The sequence below is a fragment of the Chionomys nivalis genome, chromosome 9, assembly GCF_950005125.1.
Source record: "Chionomys nivalis chromosome 9, mChiNiv1.1, whole genome shotgun sequence".
In the NCBI taxonomy this organism is placed as follows: Eukaryota; Metazoa; Chordata; class Mammalia; order Rodentia; family Cricetidae; genus Chionomys; species Chionomys nivalis.
Genome location: NC_080094.1, coordinates 64,083,860 through 64,098,149, shown reverse-complemented (window position 1 = coordinate 64,098,149; position 14,290 = coordinate 64,083,860). Strand labels below are relative to the sequence as shown.

At 34.4% G+C, this 14,290-nt stretch overlaps 2 protein-coding genes across 4 annotated transcripts in view; one reads left to right on the top strand and one right to left on the bottom strand.

The window, feature by feature from the left end:
* Nucleotides 1-14,290, bottom strand: part of Ano3 (anoctamin 3) — a 228,040-nt gene that overhangs the window by 63,939 nt on the left and 149,811 nt on the right. For both annotated transcript variants that reach the window (XM_057780213.1, XM_057780214.1), the window contains 2 exons: nt 11,348-11,444; nt 7,014-7,074 (listed from right to left, as the gene is read on the bottom strand). In XM_057780213.1, the coding sequence (XP_057636196.1) occupies nt 7,014-7,074; nt 11,348-11,444 (158 nt within the window). The remainder of the gene's footprint in view (nt 1-7,013; nt 7,075-11,347; nt 11,445-14,290) is intronic.
* On the top strand, nt 43-5,721 carry Muc15 (mucin 15, cell surface associated). Of its 2 annotated transcripts, none has more exons than XM_057780216.1 (3): nt 43-733; nt 2,710-2,859; nt 5,561-5,721. In XM_057780216.1, the coding sequence occupies exons 1-3, from the start codon at nt 61-63 to the stop codon at nt 5,719-5,721; spliced, it is 984 nt and encodes a 327-aa protein (XP_057636199.1). In that variant the 5' UTR covers nt 43-60. The 2 variants fall into 2 exon arrangements, with proteins under 2 accessions (XP_057636199.1, XP_057636198.1); XM_057780215.1 differs by having other exon boundaries at nt 61-733; nt 5,616-5,635.

Genomic DNA, 14,290 nt, shown 5'->3' with positions numbered 1-14,290 from the left:
AAATGACTATTGCTTTTTTCCAGATTCCTCATACTAAAACCAGTACCAAAGAAGACTGCAATGCTGACCTTAGCCAAAATTGTGTTGATTTCAAGTCTATTCATTTGGTTACCATTTGCAAGGCCTGAGAAAAAGAATCCAGGAAGAAATGTAACTCAGTACACCATAGAAGATTTGAAAACAGCGGGAAACCAATCCATTCCTTTGGAAAGAAGGACAAATGTGACTTCAGAGAAAGACAATAGTAATACCTCCAAACCCATGGTGACAGATGCCTCTGTTTTGGATTTACCCACGACCTACGAAACAATACATTCTACCCCTAACTGGCCAACAGCTAGCTCTACTGAGGGCCCAAGACCCACCTCCACATATTCCATCCCACCCTTGACTGATAGCTTCGTTTCCAAGTTGCCTTTGAACTCATCCACAGCAGATTTCTCAGCACATACCGATCCTACGCGTTCTGCATTATCAGAAAGTTTCACCTGGTCTCTGGACAATGACACCATGAACATTCCTGACAATATTTCCAGTACTGAGGGCATTCTCCCTCTACCTCCGATGACCTCACCTGTGACCCCTTTGACAGATGAACCTACTGGATGGCCTGCCACAGACAATGACAACTTTGCTGGTTTTACCCTGTATCAAGAAATAACAACTTTACAGCCTACCTTAAAATTCACCAATAATTCAAAATTTTTTTCCAATACATCAGACTCCCCAAAAGGTATATATCAGTGGATTTAATTTTTTGGCTATGTAGGACTGAATTTCTAGGGAAACAATATAACTTAAATCCAAGGAGTGCAATTCTAGGGAAAGGCAGGCAATTAGAGTGGTATGGGTCATTCTTATCTGTGAGGAATAAACAGTAGAAGTTGTGTAGTGGTTTTAGGACTTAATTGAGCACATGCTACTTATTAGCAGGAGGCAGCATGAAGAGAGAGTGAAGCAAAAGGTTATGATGGTAAGTGAACATGCTGCCTGAGACATCGGGTAACAATTTCCATTGTCTCTGTAGAGACAATCCGGACTTTCAGGAGTGTTCTATAAATGAGCATTAAAATATACGCATGTGACCTTTGAAACACTGAACAAAATGACTACTTTTATCAATTATCTGACCCCACACAGTTACTGTACAACAAAAAACAGAGCAGTGACAGTCCAAGAAGTAGCTAGACAAACTTACCACAAGAAAAATATCCTTAACTTTTAGTTTAATATCTGATGAGAATTATATATATTTTTGAATCACAACACTATTATATAAACATTTTTATAATTCCATTACAGACTGTGTCAAATTAAAAACATAAGTTAAGAAAGCTACCAGAAGCTGTATGATGTCAGAGGCTGTATGATGTCAGAGACTTATGATGTCAGAGGCTACCTAATGTCAGAGGCTGTATGAAGGGCTCATTAAGCTTAATTTTCTCCAGGGCAAGCTGTAAGTTCATAGGTTTAAAGTGATTTTATTGTTTTTTAGTAAGGGCTTTTTTTTTTTTTAAATGAACCCAGTGCTTTCTGATGGACTTTCTTAGAGGCTAAATTAATTATAATCTATAAACGCATAATCGGATTGGCATTTGTAAATTGTTGTCAACATATGGGAACTATTTTAATGTCTAAAATCTAGGTTTTTAAAACTAATATGATGTGTGTACATACCCTTTTATTCTTTAAATTTATAGTTTTTCACTTTATAATTTTACACATCCCATCATTCTTGGACACTCTTGCAGCAATTAGAGAGAATATTTAAAATGTTTCTTTGTCTGTCTAAACTCAATAAATATATGTTGTAAATACTGATCACTGACCTATACCAGAGCTCTTTTATCAGAATTGTTAGGTGTGTTTATTTTTATAGTAACACAGTAACACTTTTTTGTGTGTTCCAAATGAGTTGATTTTCTTAGGAGTGGAATTAGAGAGTCTAAGAATAGCTTAATCTGCCCAATTAAAGAACTTCTCAAGACACTTAAAAGTGCCTTTAGTGTCTAGAGAGAAGCAATACTTTAATGACTACTTAATTTTCAAATCAAGTATTCCACAAAGGGTAGAACAGAGTACAATTTTAGTTCCTTGATCAGTTCCTTGACATGAGCTGAGCTATGAGCAGGCATTGCAAGCATCTTGCTTTTGTCTTGTTTGTTTCATTTGCTTGGTTTGTACATATCTATTGCTTTTCCTTTTAGTATTTTCTTGGCATTTTGTGGATGTATTATCTGTTACTCACTCACTTATTGTTTGATATATATGTAAATATATATAAAAATATGTATATAGTGATTACATGACGTCAAAGTTCATTTTAATAATAAATTTCCTCACAGATTAAGGATTTGTAAAAAGTTTAATGAATATAGTATTAATTACTGAAATTAGATATTCTGTAAAATATGGCATTTCAGTACTGTTGGTGATAATAAATAATAATATGATTATAAATCAAAAACTTGGAAGTATCTCAAAGAAGGTAAAAATGTAGATGTATAGTTTTATAATGAATTATGTTTTACCACTATACCACAAATACTGAGTACATGATAAAGTACACATACAGAGACTCAGTCACTATTATCTAAATTTTAAGACATATCAAATCTTTTATATATTGACTCTTCACATCTGTATTTTTGTTTGTTGAATAACTAATTTTCTACATCTGGACTGTAACTTCTTTTTTTTTTCTTCCAGAGTATAAGAATACAGGAATAGTATTTGGAGGCATTTTAGGGGCAATTTTGGGTGCATCACTGCTTAGCCTTGTAGGCTACTTATTGTGTGGACAACGGAAGACAGATTCATTTTCCCATCGGCGACTTTATGATGACAGAAATGAACCAGGTAAAAACTGTTTTCAGATCATCACCCACACACAGTGGTTTGAGTTAGGTGACAATATTACGTAGGAAAAAACTCAGGGAGTTGTGTAATAGAAACAGACAAGATTCATTTAGAGTCATCTCCTTCACCAAATAATAATTAATGATAATGATAGTAATAATACTAATAATAGTAATAATAATAATTTGCATTATCTTTTTGTAACATTCAAAAACACTTCAAATTTTTGCTCATTGTATCAAAACTGGTTTAAAGTAGTATTTCCAGAATTCAAATATATCACTGAATACAGTGATAGGAAATGCTAAAGATGTGGTTCTGAAATTTGCAGGTAAATAGAACTAGAAAGAAATCATCTTGAGTAAAGTATCCCAGACCCCGAAAAACAATTATGATGAGTTCCCTGATCAGCCAATCATAGAAAAATCATCTTGCAGCATATGGGGACAAATAGAGAGCCATAGACAGACACTACACAGGGAGTGAGACATTTTGGAACTCTCAGTCATAAGTGGGATGACTCTTTCAAATCTTTCCCTCAAGGCTCAGGGAGCTCCACAGAAGAGGAGGGGAAGGGTTGTAAGAGCCAGAAGGGATAGAGGACCTCCCCAAAACAATGCCTTTTATATCAGCATGATCAGAACTCATATGAACTCATGAACTCACAGGTAGCATGTACATGGCCTTCATGGGTCTGCACTAGGCCCTGATTTTATGGCTTCCAATTTAGTGTTTTAATGAAATTCCTGAGTGTGAGAACAAGTAGGTCTCTGGTTATTGTGTCTTATCTTAGGGTATTTTCCTTCCATTTGTTTGTTTTGTCCAACTCCAATGTGTTAGTCTTTTTTTAAAAAAAATTTATTTTATTTTATTTTATTATCCCTTAAAAATAAAGCAAACAGTTCTATTCTAAAATTAATAATAATAGTAATAATAGCAAAAAAAGAGGAGATAGAAATGTGGCCCTGAAACACAGTATTTGAAAGCTTCATATATACAGAAATAAAGATATCATATCTTAATTAAGAACTTCCCCACTCATATTTGTTTTTTGGAAAAGCCAACCAGGTTCTATAGATAGCTCAAAGGTTGAAACACTTGCTGAGTAAGCATTAAAACCTTAGTTCAGATCCCAAGACCCCATGGAAACTTCTGTTGAGAGAGTCTGCAATTTCAGCATTTGGAAGGTACTCTAATTGGCAAGATCTGCATTAACTGAGAGACTGTGTCTCCATGTATAAGGCGGAGATACTTTGAGGAAGACTCCTGACACCGGCTTCAGTATTCACATGAATATATGTACACATGCAAATGTGCATAAATACATACCATATACACATAAATCATACACACACAGGATATTAAAGGGTAGCAATAATATCTATAATTAATATAAGTATATATACTAAAAAAGCAGATTTTGATACATATTATTCAAACAAAAGATAAATGAGATCACTGCAGACGTTTGGCTCCTCTCTCTTATGTTTCGCTGCATGTACAAGGATTTCTACCACCAAAACAAATAGTTACCTGCCTTTGATGAGTCCACTGATAGAGTTTTGTTAAATTCTCATGAGTTCAGTTCATCATTGATTTATTATACAGATTCAAAATCAAATCCATTAACTGGAAATTCAGGAGAATTTTGCTTATAGGTTTCTACTAATCCATATGGAAAAAAGTGAGTTGTTTCAAAGTTAAATAGGAGGATTTTTAAATTTCCAAATGCCAAGCTTGTCTTGTGTATATAATGTAAAAAATTCATCCTGTTAAGTTTTACATTTAACTAGTTGTGACTGATGCCTAAAAGAGCAAGTCAGCCATGAGATCTTTTTTGATCTCTTCCATACAGTTTAGGAAACCTCTTCAAAGACCCAGAGTTCCCAGGAGGTTAGTTTGTAAGCAGATGGCTTAATAAATAGGCTTAATAAATAAGTATTATTACTTATAGAACTAAGTAGATCACTAATCTAATTAGTAATTAGTCCCAGTTTGTAGTACTTTAAGATGCCCAGTACATACCAGGTTTTCTCTGAAAAATATACTCAAGCCCATTAGGGAAAGTATTTCACTTTGCTAAAAATGAAACAAAAATCTCCTGAATCATCTATCAGAGTATGTTGAGTAACTATTTGGACGTATCAGGACTGAAGGAAACATACTTTTATAGCTTGCTTTCTTCCTTTCATAGACCTGAATATCAAGGTATTAAGATAGTCAGTAAATAATGATGTTTGTTAACTGTCCTTACTTAAAGGATAATTTTTCACCAGAGATTGAAGCCACAAAATTCAATGTTGCTTAGCCCCCTTTACTTCCACCCCAGCCCACCCCTCATCCATTCTTCAGAGAGGGTAAGTATAGCACATGGCTTTGGGGCATCTCCAAGGCCCTCCTCACTATAGCTAGACTGAGAAAGGTATCCCTCCAAAGAGACTGGGCTCCACTTTTTAATTTTGTGCCCAGTTTAGAATTTCAGAAATACCACTGTTTTCTTACTAATAGAATTAAACTTGGCATGCAAAAATCTGCTTATGTAATATTTCAAAAGTAATGTCTGAGAAGCCCACATAAAAGACATATCTGTTCATCACCTAGAACAATTCCTATAGTCTGATAATATAATCAGGTAGCTGAGCATTCGTCATTTAGACTATTACCATAAAGCTCTTCTGTTGATTTTTCCATTTTCTTTCAGTCCTGCGATTAGACAATGCACCAGAACCTTATGATGTCAATTTTGGAAATTCTAGTTACTACAACTCAGCTGTGAGTGACTCATCCATGCCAGAAGGCAGAGAAAGTGTACAAGATGGCATTCCTATGGATGATATACCAACACTTCGAACCTCAATGTAAAGAAAGCTAAGAGAAGAATGGCTTCAGAGTGAAAGAGTTCATCTCCATCTTGACCTTCTAATAAATCCATTTTTCAAGAGGCTCTGTGTCATCACTGCTTGGCCATCTGCACAGGGAGAGCTGCACAATCAGGAGCTGTGCAGTGGAAACAGTGAATACATCAGCTAAAAGCTCTCTCTCCTTACAGTCTTCAGCGAGGCTGAAGCATGCGTTATATAATCATACTTTGTGTTTTGGTTTGTTTCTCTAGGAAACCTTTGTGGAATAAGGTAAAATTAATACACATCACCATGGTAGCACTGACTGGAAACTTAATAATAACCATTCTTCATACAAAATCTAGGGACCAAAACTACATTTTCTTCAAATATTTTGTGTTTAAACCAGAAATTGAAGTTAACTCTTCACTTCCTCTTGTCTGTAATCTAGGACCACAAACCAAACAAGCATTTTCTTGGTGTATAATTTGAATGGTTATTTAATGTTTGTTTGTTTATTTCAAAGCCAGAAATATGATATGGTAGAGTTTCTGATCTTGAGGAATTAAGGCATTAAGAATGAAAGCATTGTTATCTTATAATACATTTCACTTTTATACAACAGCACACACATGGTCAGTTCCTTTGGTTGACCAGTTGACAATGAATGCATTCATCTGGGCCAGCAGGCAAAATGATTCTAGCCAGGAAAGTGATAGCTTTCCCAAGCGTTCTTAAAGTCCTTAAAGCAATTCCAACTTGCATGAGTACATATCAGGTTTCAGTTAATTAGGCTTCTTAGATTCTCAATGAGAAACATGAGGAAAAGGTTAAAGAATATACTTACTCATAATTACTCTGATTTTAACTTGCTAGCTAGGAATAGAAGTTGTAATATAGTATACATTTTTGTTCAGTCATATGTGAAACAAACCATTTTTCTGTAGGTATGAAATACAGGGCAAAACAAGTAAAATCATCAAGCAAACTCATCACCACTTCTTGTATCAGTAAGAATGTAAGAGACTCAATTTTGATTTTAAGTGTGTTTTAGTTTGTCCTTGAAGGTCTAAGCCTCAGAGATTAGAGGATTAAATAAGAGTTAAATCCCCAAGGAGTGAATGTATGAAGAGGCCAAGCAAAGAAAGCACCATCCTTAGAGATTTTATTGCTGAATCAATACTTGGTGTGAGTGGCGCTTACATGTGCACATGTGTGTATGTATGCATGTGACATGCGCTCATGTACAAATGTGTATGCAGCACAGAAATATTGTTAGAAAGTGGAAAATGAATAATGAAAGAAAATACTTACCCCATATTGCCATAAAAATAGCAAAGAAGACTGTCCCTCCATTATCAAACAAATATGTTACCTTAATAGAAAAAAAGAGAAACGTTAATCATACTAAAGACTGTACTAAAATAGAAGTTATTGTTTGCATTAGGTACTGTGATTTCTCCCCAGATTCTACCACATTATATAATCTATTAATCTATTTACCTGCGATCTTCACTGGTCCTTCAATAGTTTATGTAATTTCCTCGTGGGCAGGGATAAAGAAACAAAAGATTTTTCTTTTGTCTTCCCTCTCATTCCTTCATACCTCCACCTTCATTCTAGCTTTTAAGTGTTTCTAGATCCCCAAAGAAGCCATTTTATACCATAGTCAAACACCTTAACACTGTGACTCATAAAATACTAATGTGTAAGTTAAAACGTTACAAGTTTCCAGAATGGAGAAGTTACAAAAGACAGAAATCTGGTAGTGAGCAAGCTTCTTCAATTGAATGCTGCCATGGTACCGTTCCTGATCTTTCATGTCCTTCAAAATGTGCCATGGGTCCAGTAGTGATTTATTTCATGTAAAGAGTTTCATAGTAAGTTGTTTTAAGACGTTTTTTCATAAATCATCAAGCACATTTTTAAACAGGTGTTACCTGATAGAAAGCTTGATAAAGGATGTTAAGTTATTCAATGTTATAGAATATAATTTTCAGGACTGTAAGGATTAGTTGATTTTAATAAATTTCAGATTTAATAAAATCTGTTTTACTGATATTTCTTTTAATATGCACAACACTTTGCCCAGAAATTAATGTAAACACTTGGTATGTACATAAATACCCCAGAAACAACAGAAGTCCTCTGATACCCATGGGGGATATGCTGTGAAGAGTTGAGAACTTCAGACTGTGCTAAGCCCTGTTTGCTGAGGTTTATATAGAAGCCTGCCACAATAAGAGATTAACAATAGTAGCAGAAGGTAGGATGGAGCAAATACAACAACACACAGTAGATCACATGTGAACGTGGGCCTGCACAAAAATCTTAATAATGCTATACTCACTGTTCTTGTGGAAATGGTGTGAGATGGTATGTCTACATGTTCAGATGAACTGAGGTGAGTGAAGGAGACACTGAAGCTGCATGAGGCAACCATGCAAGAGTCACAAGTACTCTGATACTGGGAATATAGATCTCTATAGCTAGGAGATGGGTAGGATTTTTTAACAGATATGAAAAGAGATGATGCATGTGCCCAGTAAGATAGAATTGAATAGAGTAAAAAACCTATAAATAATACTGTACTTTTAATATTTTAATATTTAATTTGAAATTAATATTCCATTTAGTATTTTCAATGTTCAATTTACCACAGTTAAATAAACTCACAGAAAATGAATCTGCTAATAAGGAAGTCTAATGTATAGAGGAAAATGAGAGCATTATTAACCAAAGAGACTGAGGCAAATTATCAGTTAAATGACATTCTTATAATGGAAGTTGGGATAGAATGGCATTCCCCTTGTTCAGTCTAAAGTCAAGTGCATTCTTAATGAAGACATCACAATAATACTAATGTGTATTTCAATTATAGCTTTTTAAAAACACTGTGAATGATGCTTATCTCATCGAAAGAGAGCTTGCTAAAATTCATAGGAAAGTCCTGGGTCTTATCTGCAACTTAGCACAGAAAAGCAACAACCAAGATAGGCCTTAAGGGTTTATACATCCTTTGTGGTTCTAAAATCTTATTTTAGTTAAGGCTGGAGGTTTCTAAAAATACTATGTGTCACTTTTCATAATACTCATTATGGACAACAGAGACAAGGATCATAGAAAATTTTTCACACAGAGCTCATAAAATTACACCCAGCAGGGGAATCCAGCCTGTTTGTTTCCAGGGCACCCAGCAGAGAGACCTGAGCTGTCTTAGGAGTTGAACAGCTGTCAGTTTCCCCTTTTAAATGGACAAGAACAGCTTCTCAGAGAGCTACAGAGACTTTACATATGAGGACTTAAAGGTCACTAAGAAATGAGGGTTTTCCCCTGCTTCAGAAACAGCTGTGCTTTTAGATAACTAGAAGCATAAGGCCACAGTTAACACCACCACCACCAACAACAACAACAAAACATGCTTTCTGGGTGCAATTGTACATAGTTTATGTAGCATTCACTTTTAAAGTTTTATAAAATTAAAAAGTTCGCTAATAAACCTTTTTAGGCCCGTTTGAACCAGTTTATAAGCACATTAGTCAATTATTGTGGGTATATGTAATATTCATAGAATGTATATTTTAACCATGGATTATATACATGTAACAAGAGATAAAACTAAAATGAGAACCAGGGAAGACTTCAATTCAGGAGTGTAATGTCAAAATAATTTTGTTAGATTTACATCTACATTTTACATGTTTACACATGAAATGACAGAGCTAAAGAATTACCCAGTGTCTATAAACCAGTACTAATTACTTTATGTTACTGACAAAAAAACTGCTGAGTTAAAATACAGAATACTGAGAGAGGGTGACTGAACACATTGTGGACGGTTCAAGGTTATCTAAGGTAATTGGAAGGAAACATATGAGTTTTGACCTTTCTAACAGAAAAGAACATTTACTACTTCAAAGAAAACATCAGTCACAATTTGCAAAAAATACTTCAAGGAGCACAACAATGGAGTCTTGCTCTTCTTAAGAACACGTTCTCAATGTCTTGTTTTATTTGAAAATAGTTTGCTTTTATGGCTGAAGAGATCTATGAACAACCACTTAATTTTAAATCGTGGTTGTGCAGAGGGTAATATAAGAAGGGAAGGTTGTATTCACCTAACAGTACAAATTCTGATAGTTGATATTTGGTTTAACCTTGGAAATTGAGCATGGCTAGGATAATTTAAGGACATCTCCTTCCTACGAGATTGGAAACTTGAGTTTGTGTCTCCTCTGCTATGGCTATTGTATCTCCTCTTACACTTCTTAGAAGGTTTGGAACAGCATGATGTCTGGATAGTGGCACATTAACAGAATCTCATCTACAGTAAATGGGTTAATTTCGGATGTAAGAAGTAGCTCAGAATATACCGGAGACATTGACCAAACAGTGTTTTTGAGTCTGGGTGCCTAGAAAACTAAAGTGCAGTCTCTGTTTACAAATGAATGAAATAAACCTCTTTTCTTAGATAGCTGACTTGCCTCAGGCAACTCTGCAATAAGAAAAACTGAAATAATACAAAAGTTAACAATAAAGCTGTCATATAACTTGACCATTCTATTATAGATATTGACCAAAGAGAAATAACAATTGTCAGTCAGAAAACTGGAAAATCAGTACTTTAAGAAGCTATACATATAATGGAAAATGCCTTAATATATAAACAAATAACAAACTTCAATATAGGGAAAATGAAATAGTATTCAGCAGTAATCAGAATGTTTTGTTGATAAATGCTACATTGTAAAATGAATTTGTAACTGTTACAGTATACAAGAGAAACCATAAAAAAATCATACCACTTAACTCCATACACATAAAAGTCAAGAAATATGCATATTTATCAGGAATGTCACATTGCAATTGTTTACCTAAACAGAAGAGCCTGGGGAGAGTGTATGTGGATGAGCCAGGGAAGGTTGAGAGGGTAGGCATGCAGAAGTTTGGGAGGTGCTCTTTTATTTTCACTGTGGTGATAGGTTCTCAGGTACATACGCTTTAACAAAATGTGCTGATTTTTACTTTTAAATGGGTCTATTTTAATTTACTACATATTAATTATTCTCTAATGAAACTGTTCTGAAAATCAAACCTGTAAAAATTGGTGTTCTTTACATTTCTATGAAAATTTGTTCACCTAGATACTTTTAGAATGTGATGACATCTAAATTCTAACCTAAAGATTCTCATTTAATGGCTCTGGGATGAGGCTTGCTCTTCAGGAGTTTAAAAATCCTTCAGGTGATTTTGAAAGACAGCAATATGGGACTTTCGGAAATGACATTTCATTCCCTCTGTGCAATAGAAGTATTGCAACCTAGTAAATTCATGAAAGATACAAATTGAATCATTGCCATGGAAGTAATTATCCTCATAAAATGAATCAGATATAATGTCAAGTGGAGGTTAAATCTAAGGTACCAGTTATCAGTTATAACAACCCAAGAAAAAAAAGATATTAAAATAAAATATATTCTCTTTGTAATTGCAAAAGATTAATTTTTTCAGTTGTCAGTGACACTAATGACTGTTGAAAATTTTGGAGACAATTTTCGCAGTAAAAACTATTGACTGAAAAGCTTTTTACTATCTAATTCATAGAGAAACTGGAGCTCAGAGTAGAGGCTACACAGACCCACACTCACCTTGGCGTAGATACAACTGTCGTTGAGTCTCTGTAATGAGCAATTCTTGTCACAAAGAGGGCACATGAAGACTTCAGTTGCTTTGCAAATTTCTTGGCTTGAAACATCAAAGGAAAAAAGTGTGAATCTCTATGTTAGCCCCTGCAAAACACACTACTGGGAGCAACAATGCAGAGAGGAGCAAGGAAGAAATAGAAAACTATCAGGATAGAGTTAGATGATGGCTTCCATGTAAGTATTTTATGATATTTGTGATAGAAAGGTTCTTGTTTATTTATTTAATTTTAGAAAACTCCAACAAATAATATAACAATTGGTCATATATTAACTTGTATAATATGTTATTTTTAAATAAAGCCCTTTAATGCCTTTTTGATCCATAATCTCTCATGGCATATGGAATTACTTTAGGTGGTAATCTCTGGAGTATTTTCCAACCTCATCATTTTAGAATGGACTAATCTAGAGCCATACCTGATTATTCTGAATGCTCAAAAATAGTGATCTGATAATTCATAACATACATTTCAGTACATAATCTTATTCTGAATGTTCTCTAAAAATTAAAGGTGTGTGTGTGTGTGTGTGGAGAGAGAAAGAGAGAGAACGTTTTTTTGATAACTCTGTCATGAGAGCATAATATTGTCTCGACGTAAATGTATTTTTAATGAGGATTTAACTTTTTGAATGTATTATTTCCATTTTATGCATACTGCTGACAAATATTCCAGTGTATATTATAGATAACTTTGTGATAAGAGTAGATAATCATTAGCAATTTCCTAAAAGCTTTGCTTACTTAGTGTTCTCAACAACCTCATTGTAGAATGGTGTGTACTTTTATCTGCCATCCATAGTTATTCCCCCCCTTTGGGTTACCCTATTGAAGTGTTTTTAAATAAATCTTCTTTCAAATGTTGAAAAGAACTTAAAGACTTTAGAATACATGTTTTGAAATGCAGCTGTTAATTTAAATTTAATTGGTAAAGTTTGCACCAAGATTTGTTGTTTCTAAAAAAAAAAATTCTATTGAGTGACGACCCTATAATGTGTCTTTGAATATGAGATTATAACTTCAGTTCAAAGTGAGAAGACAAAGTATGCAATACTCTACTGGTTTAACAGTGCTTCAGGCGAGAGAGGATTGGATACCCCTTGAACTGCTTAGTTTTCACCAATCGAAGGCAATGCCATATATCTCTGCTTAGCACAGGAACCATAAGCACATAAAGTTCAAGGTCACAGGGCTAAGAAGGATCCCTCAGACACATGAAGAATTTACTGTTTGTGGATCTAGCATCCCATTAATTATAATATAATTGAAGCAGAATCGAGTTCATTTCAAATTCAAAAGAAGCTGTCTATCGTGAATGGTATGATGCATACCATAGCATTCTTCTACTTTTATTTTTCTAGTAATTAGGAGAAAAATGATAAAATGTGCATATTTTGACACCCAAAAGTAATAGAACACAGTATCTTTGCTTAATAATCCTACAAATTTTAGAACTAAAGAAAAATTTATGTACTTCTTGAAGAAAATTTTAATTAAAATGGATGGATAATGGTTCATTTGTACAAATGCCACACAATTCATCCTACATTGTACTTTCACAGAAAGGAAAGGTGTAGGGATGGTCTGTGATGCATCATCATTTTTACTTTGCCAGGAAACAAAGTTTTTATTGTCAAGTTATCATGTCCATAATTTAAATCAATACATGGGCTATTATCTTACTCTCATAATCATAAAATTCAATTTCTGTCATTTGCTCAAATCTTAATTTGATAAATAATTTTGTTCTTTTGTTTCACCGGACTGGTCTCATCTAGCTCAGGACTTCAGCTCTCTGTATAGTCAGAGACTGACATTCAATTCCTAATCCTGCTACTTCAACATCTTGAGAGCTGGGATTACATATGTGTGCTATCATTCTCTATGGAACAATTACTTTAGTTTTATGAGTGATTGTGTTTTATTTATTGGTGTGTAGACTCATTCATGCCAAAGGGTGCTTTTGGCAATCAAAGGACACCTTGTAGGAGTTGGTTCTCTCCTTTCCAGTGAGGTTTCCAGGCACCAAAGTCACGTATTTAGATTTGGCTCCCTTTGCCCATTATGCCCTCTCACAAGACTGAAAATAAACATTTTTTTGACAATTTTCTCCTCTCTGAAATATGGTATTTACATATCACAAGATTATTTACTTAGCATCTAGAGAAATTCCTATCATGAATGTGTCATCATTTCTTTTTAGAGTTTGACAATCTTCACTGTCACTGTAATTATTGTTTTCTTTAATTTTTATTTATGCTGAATTTGCATAGTAAAAGCTTATTTCAAAGAAATAACGACTACTGCCAATTAAAAAAGGAGCGATGTACAGTCCATTTGGGGTAGATGTTTGGACCTCTAATGCTGTAACACTCCTAGTGCAGCGGTTCTTAACTTGTGGGCTGCAACTCATTTGGCACACCTTTGTTTCCAAAATTATTTACATTGAGATTCATAACAGTAGCAAAATTACGTTATGAAGTGGCAACAAAATAATTTTGTGGTTGAGAGTCACCACAGTAAAGGTACTGTAATTAAAAGTTCATAGCATTAGGAAGGTTGAGAAGCACATGACAAGCAGAGGGCAAGAAACATCTGCTGTGTGTTGAACACATTGTAGCTGAACACAGGTAACACAGACACAGGGAAACAGCTTGGACAGAACAGCAGAACAAAGCATCCCTTTTACAATCTGATACAAACAACAAGCTACTGTTAAGTCAAAACCAATACAATGCAGACTGAATTTATTCTTTTTATTGAGGGTTTGAGGAGGTTTCTGGGATCAAAGCTAGAGTCTTTATCTTCAGCATGAACTGCAGGAACATTTTATAGTTACACTGAGAATAAGTATCATTAAGGATGTGGAAATACTGAAACTTCAGTCC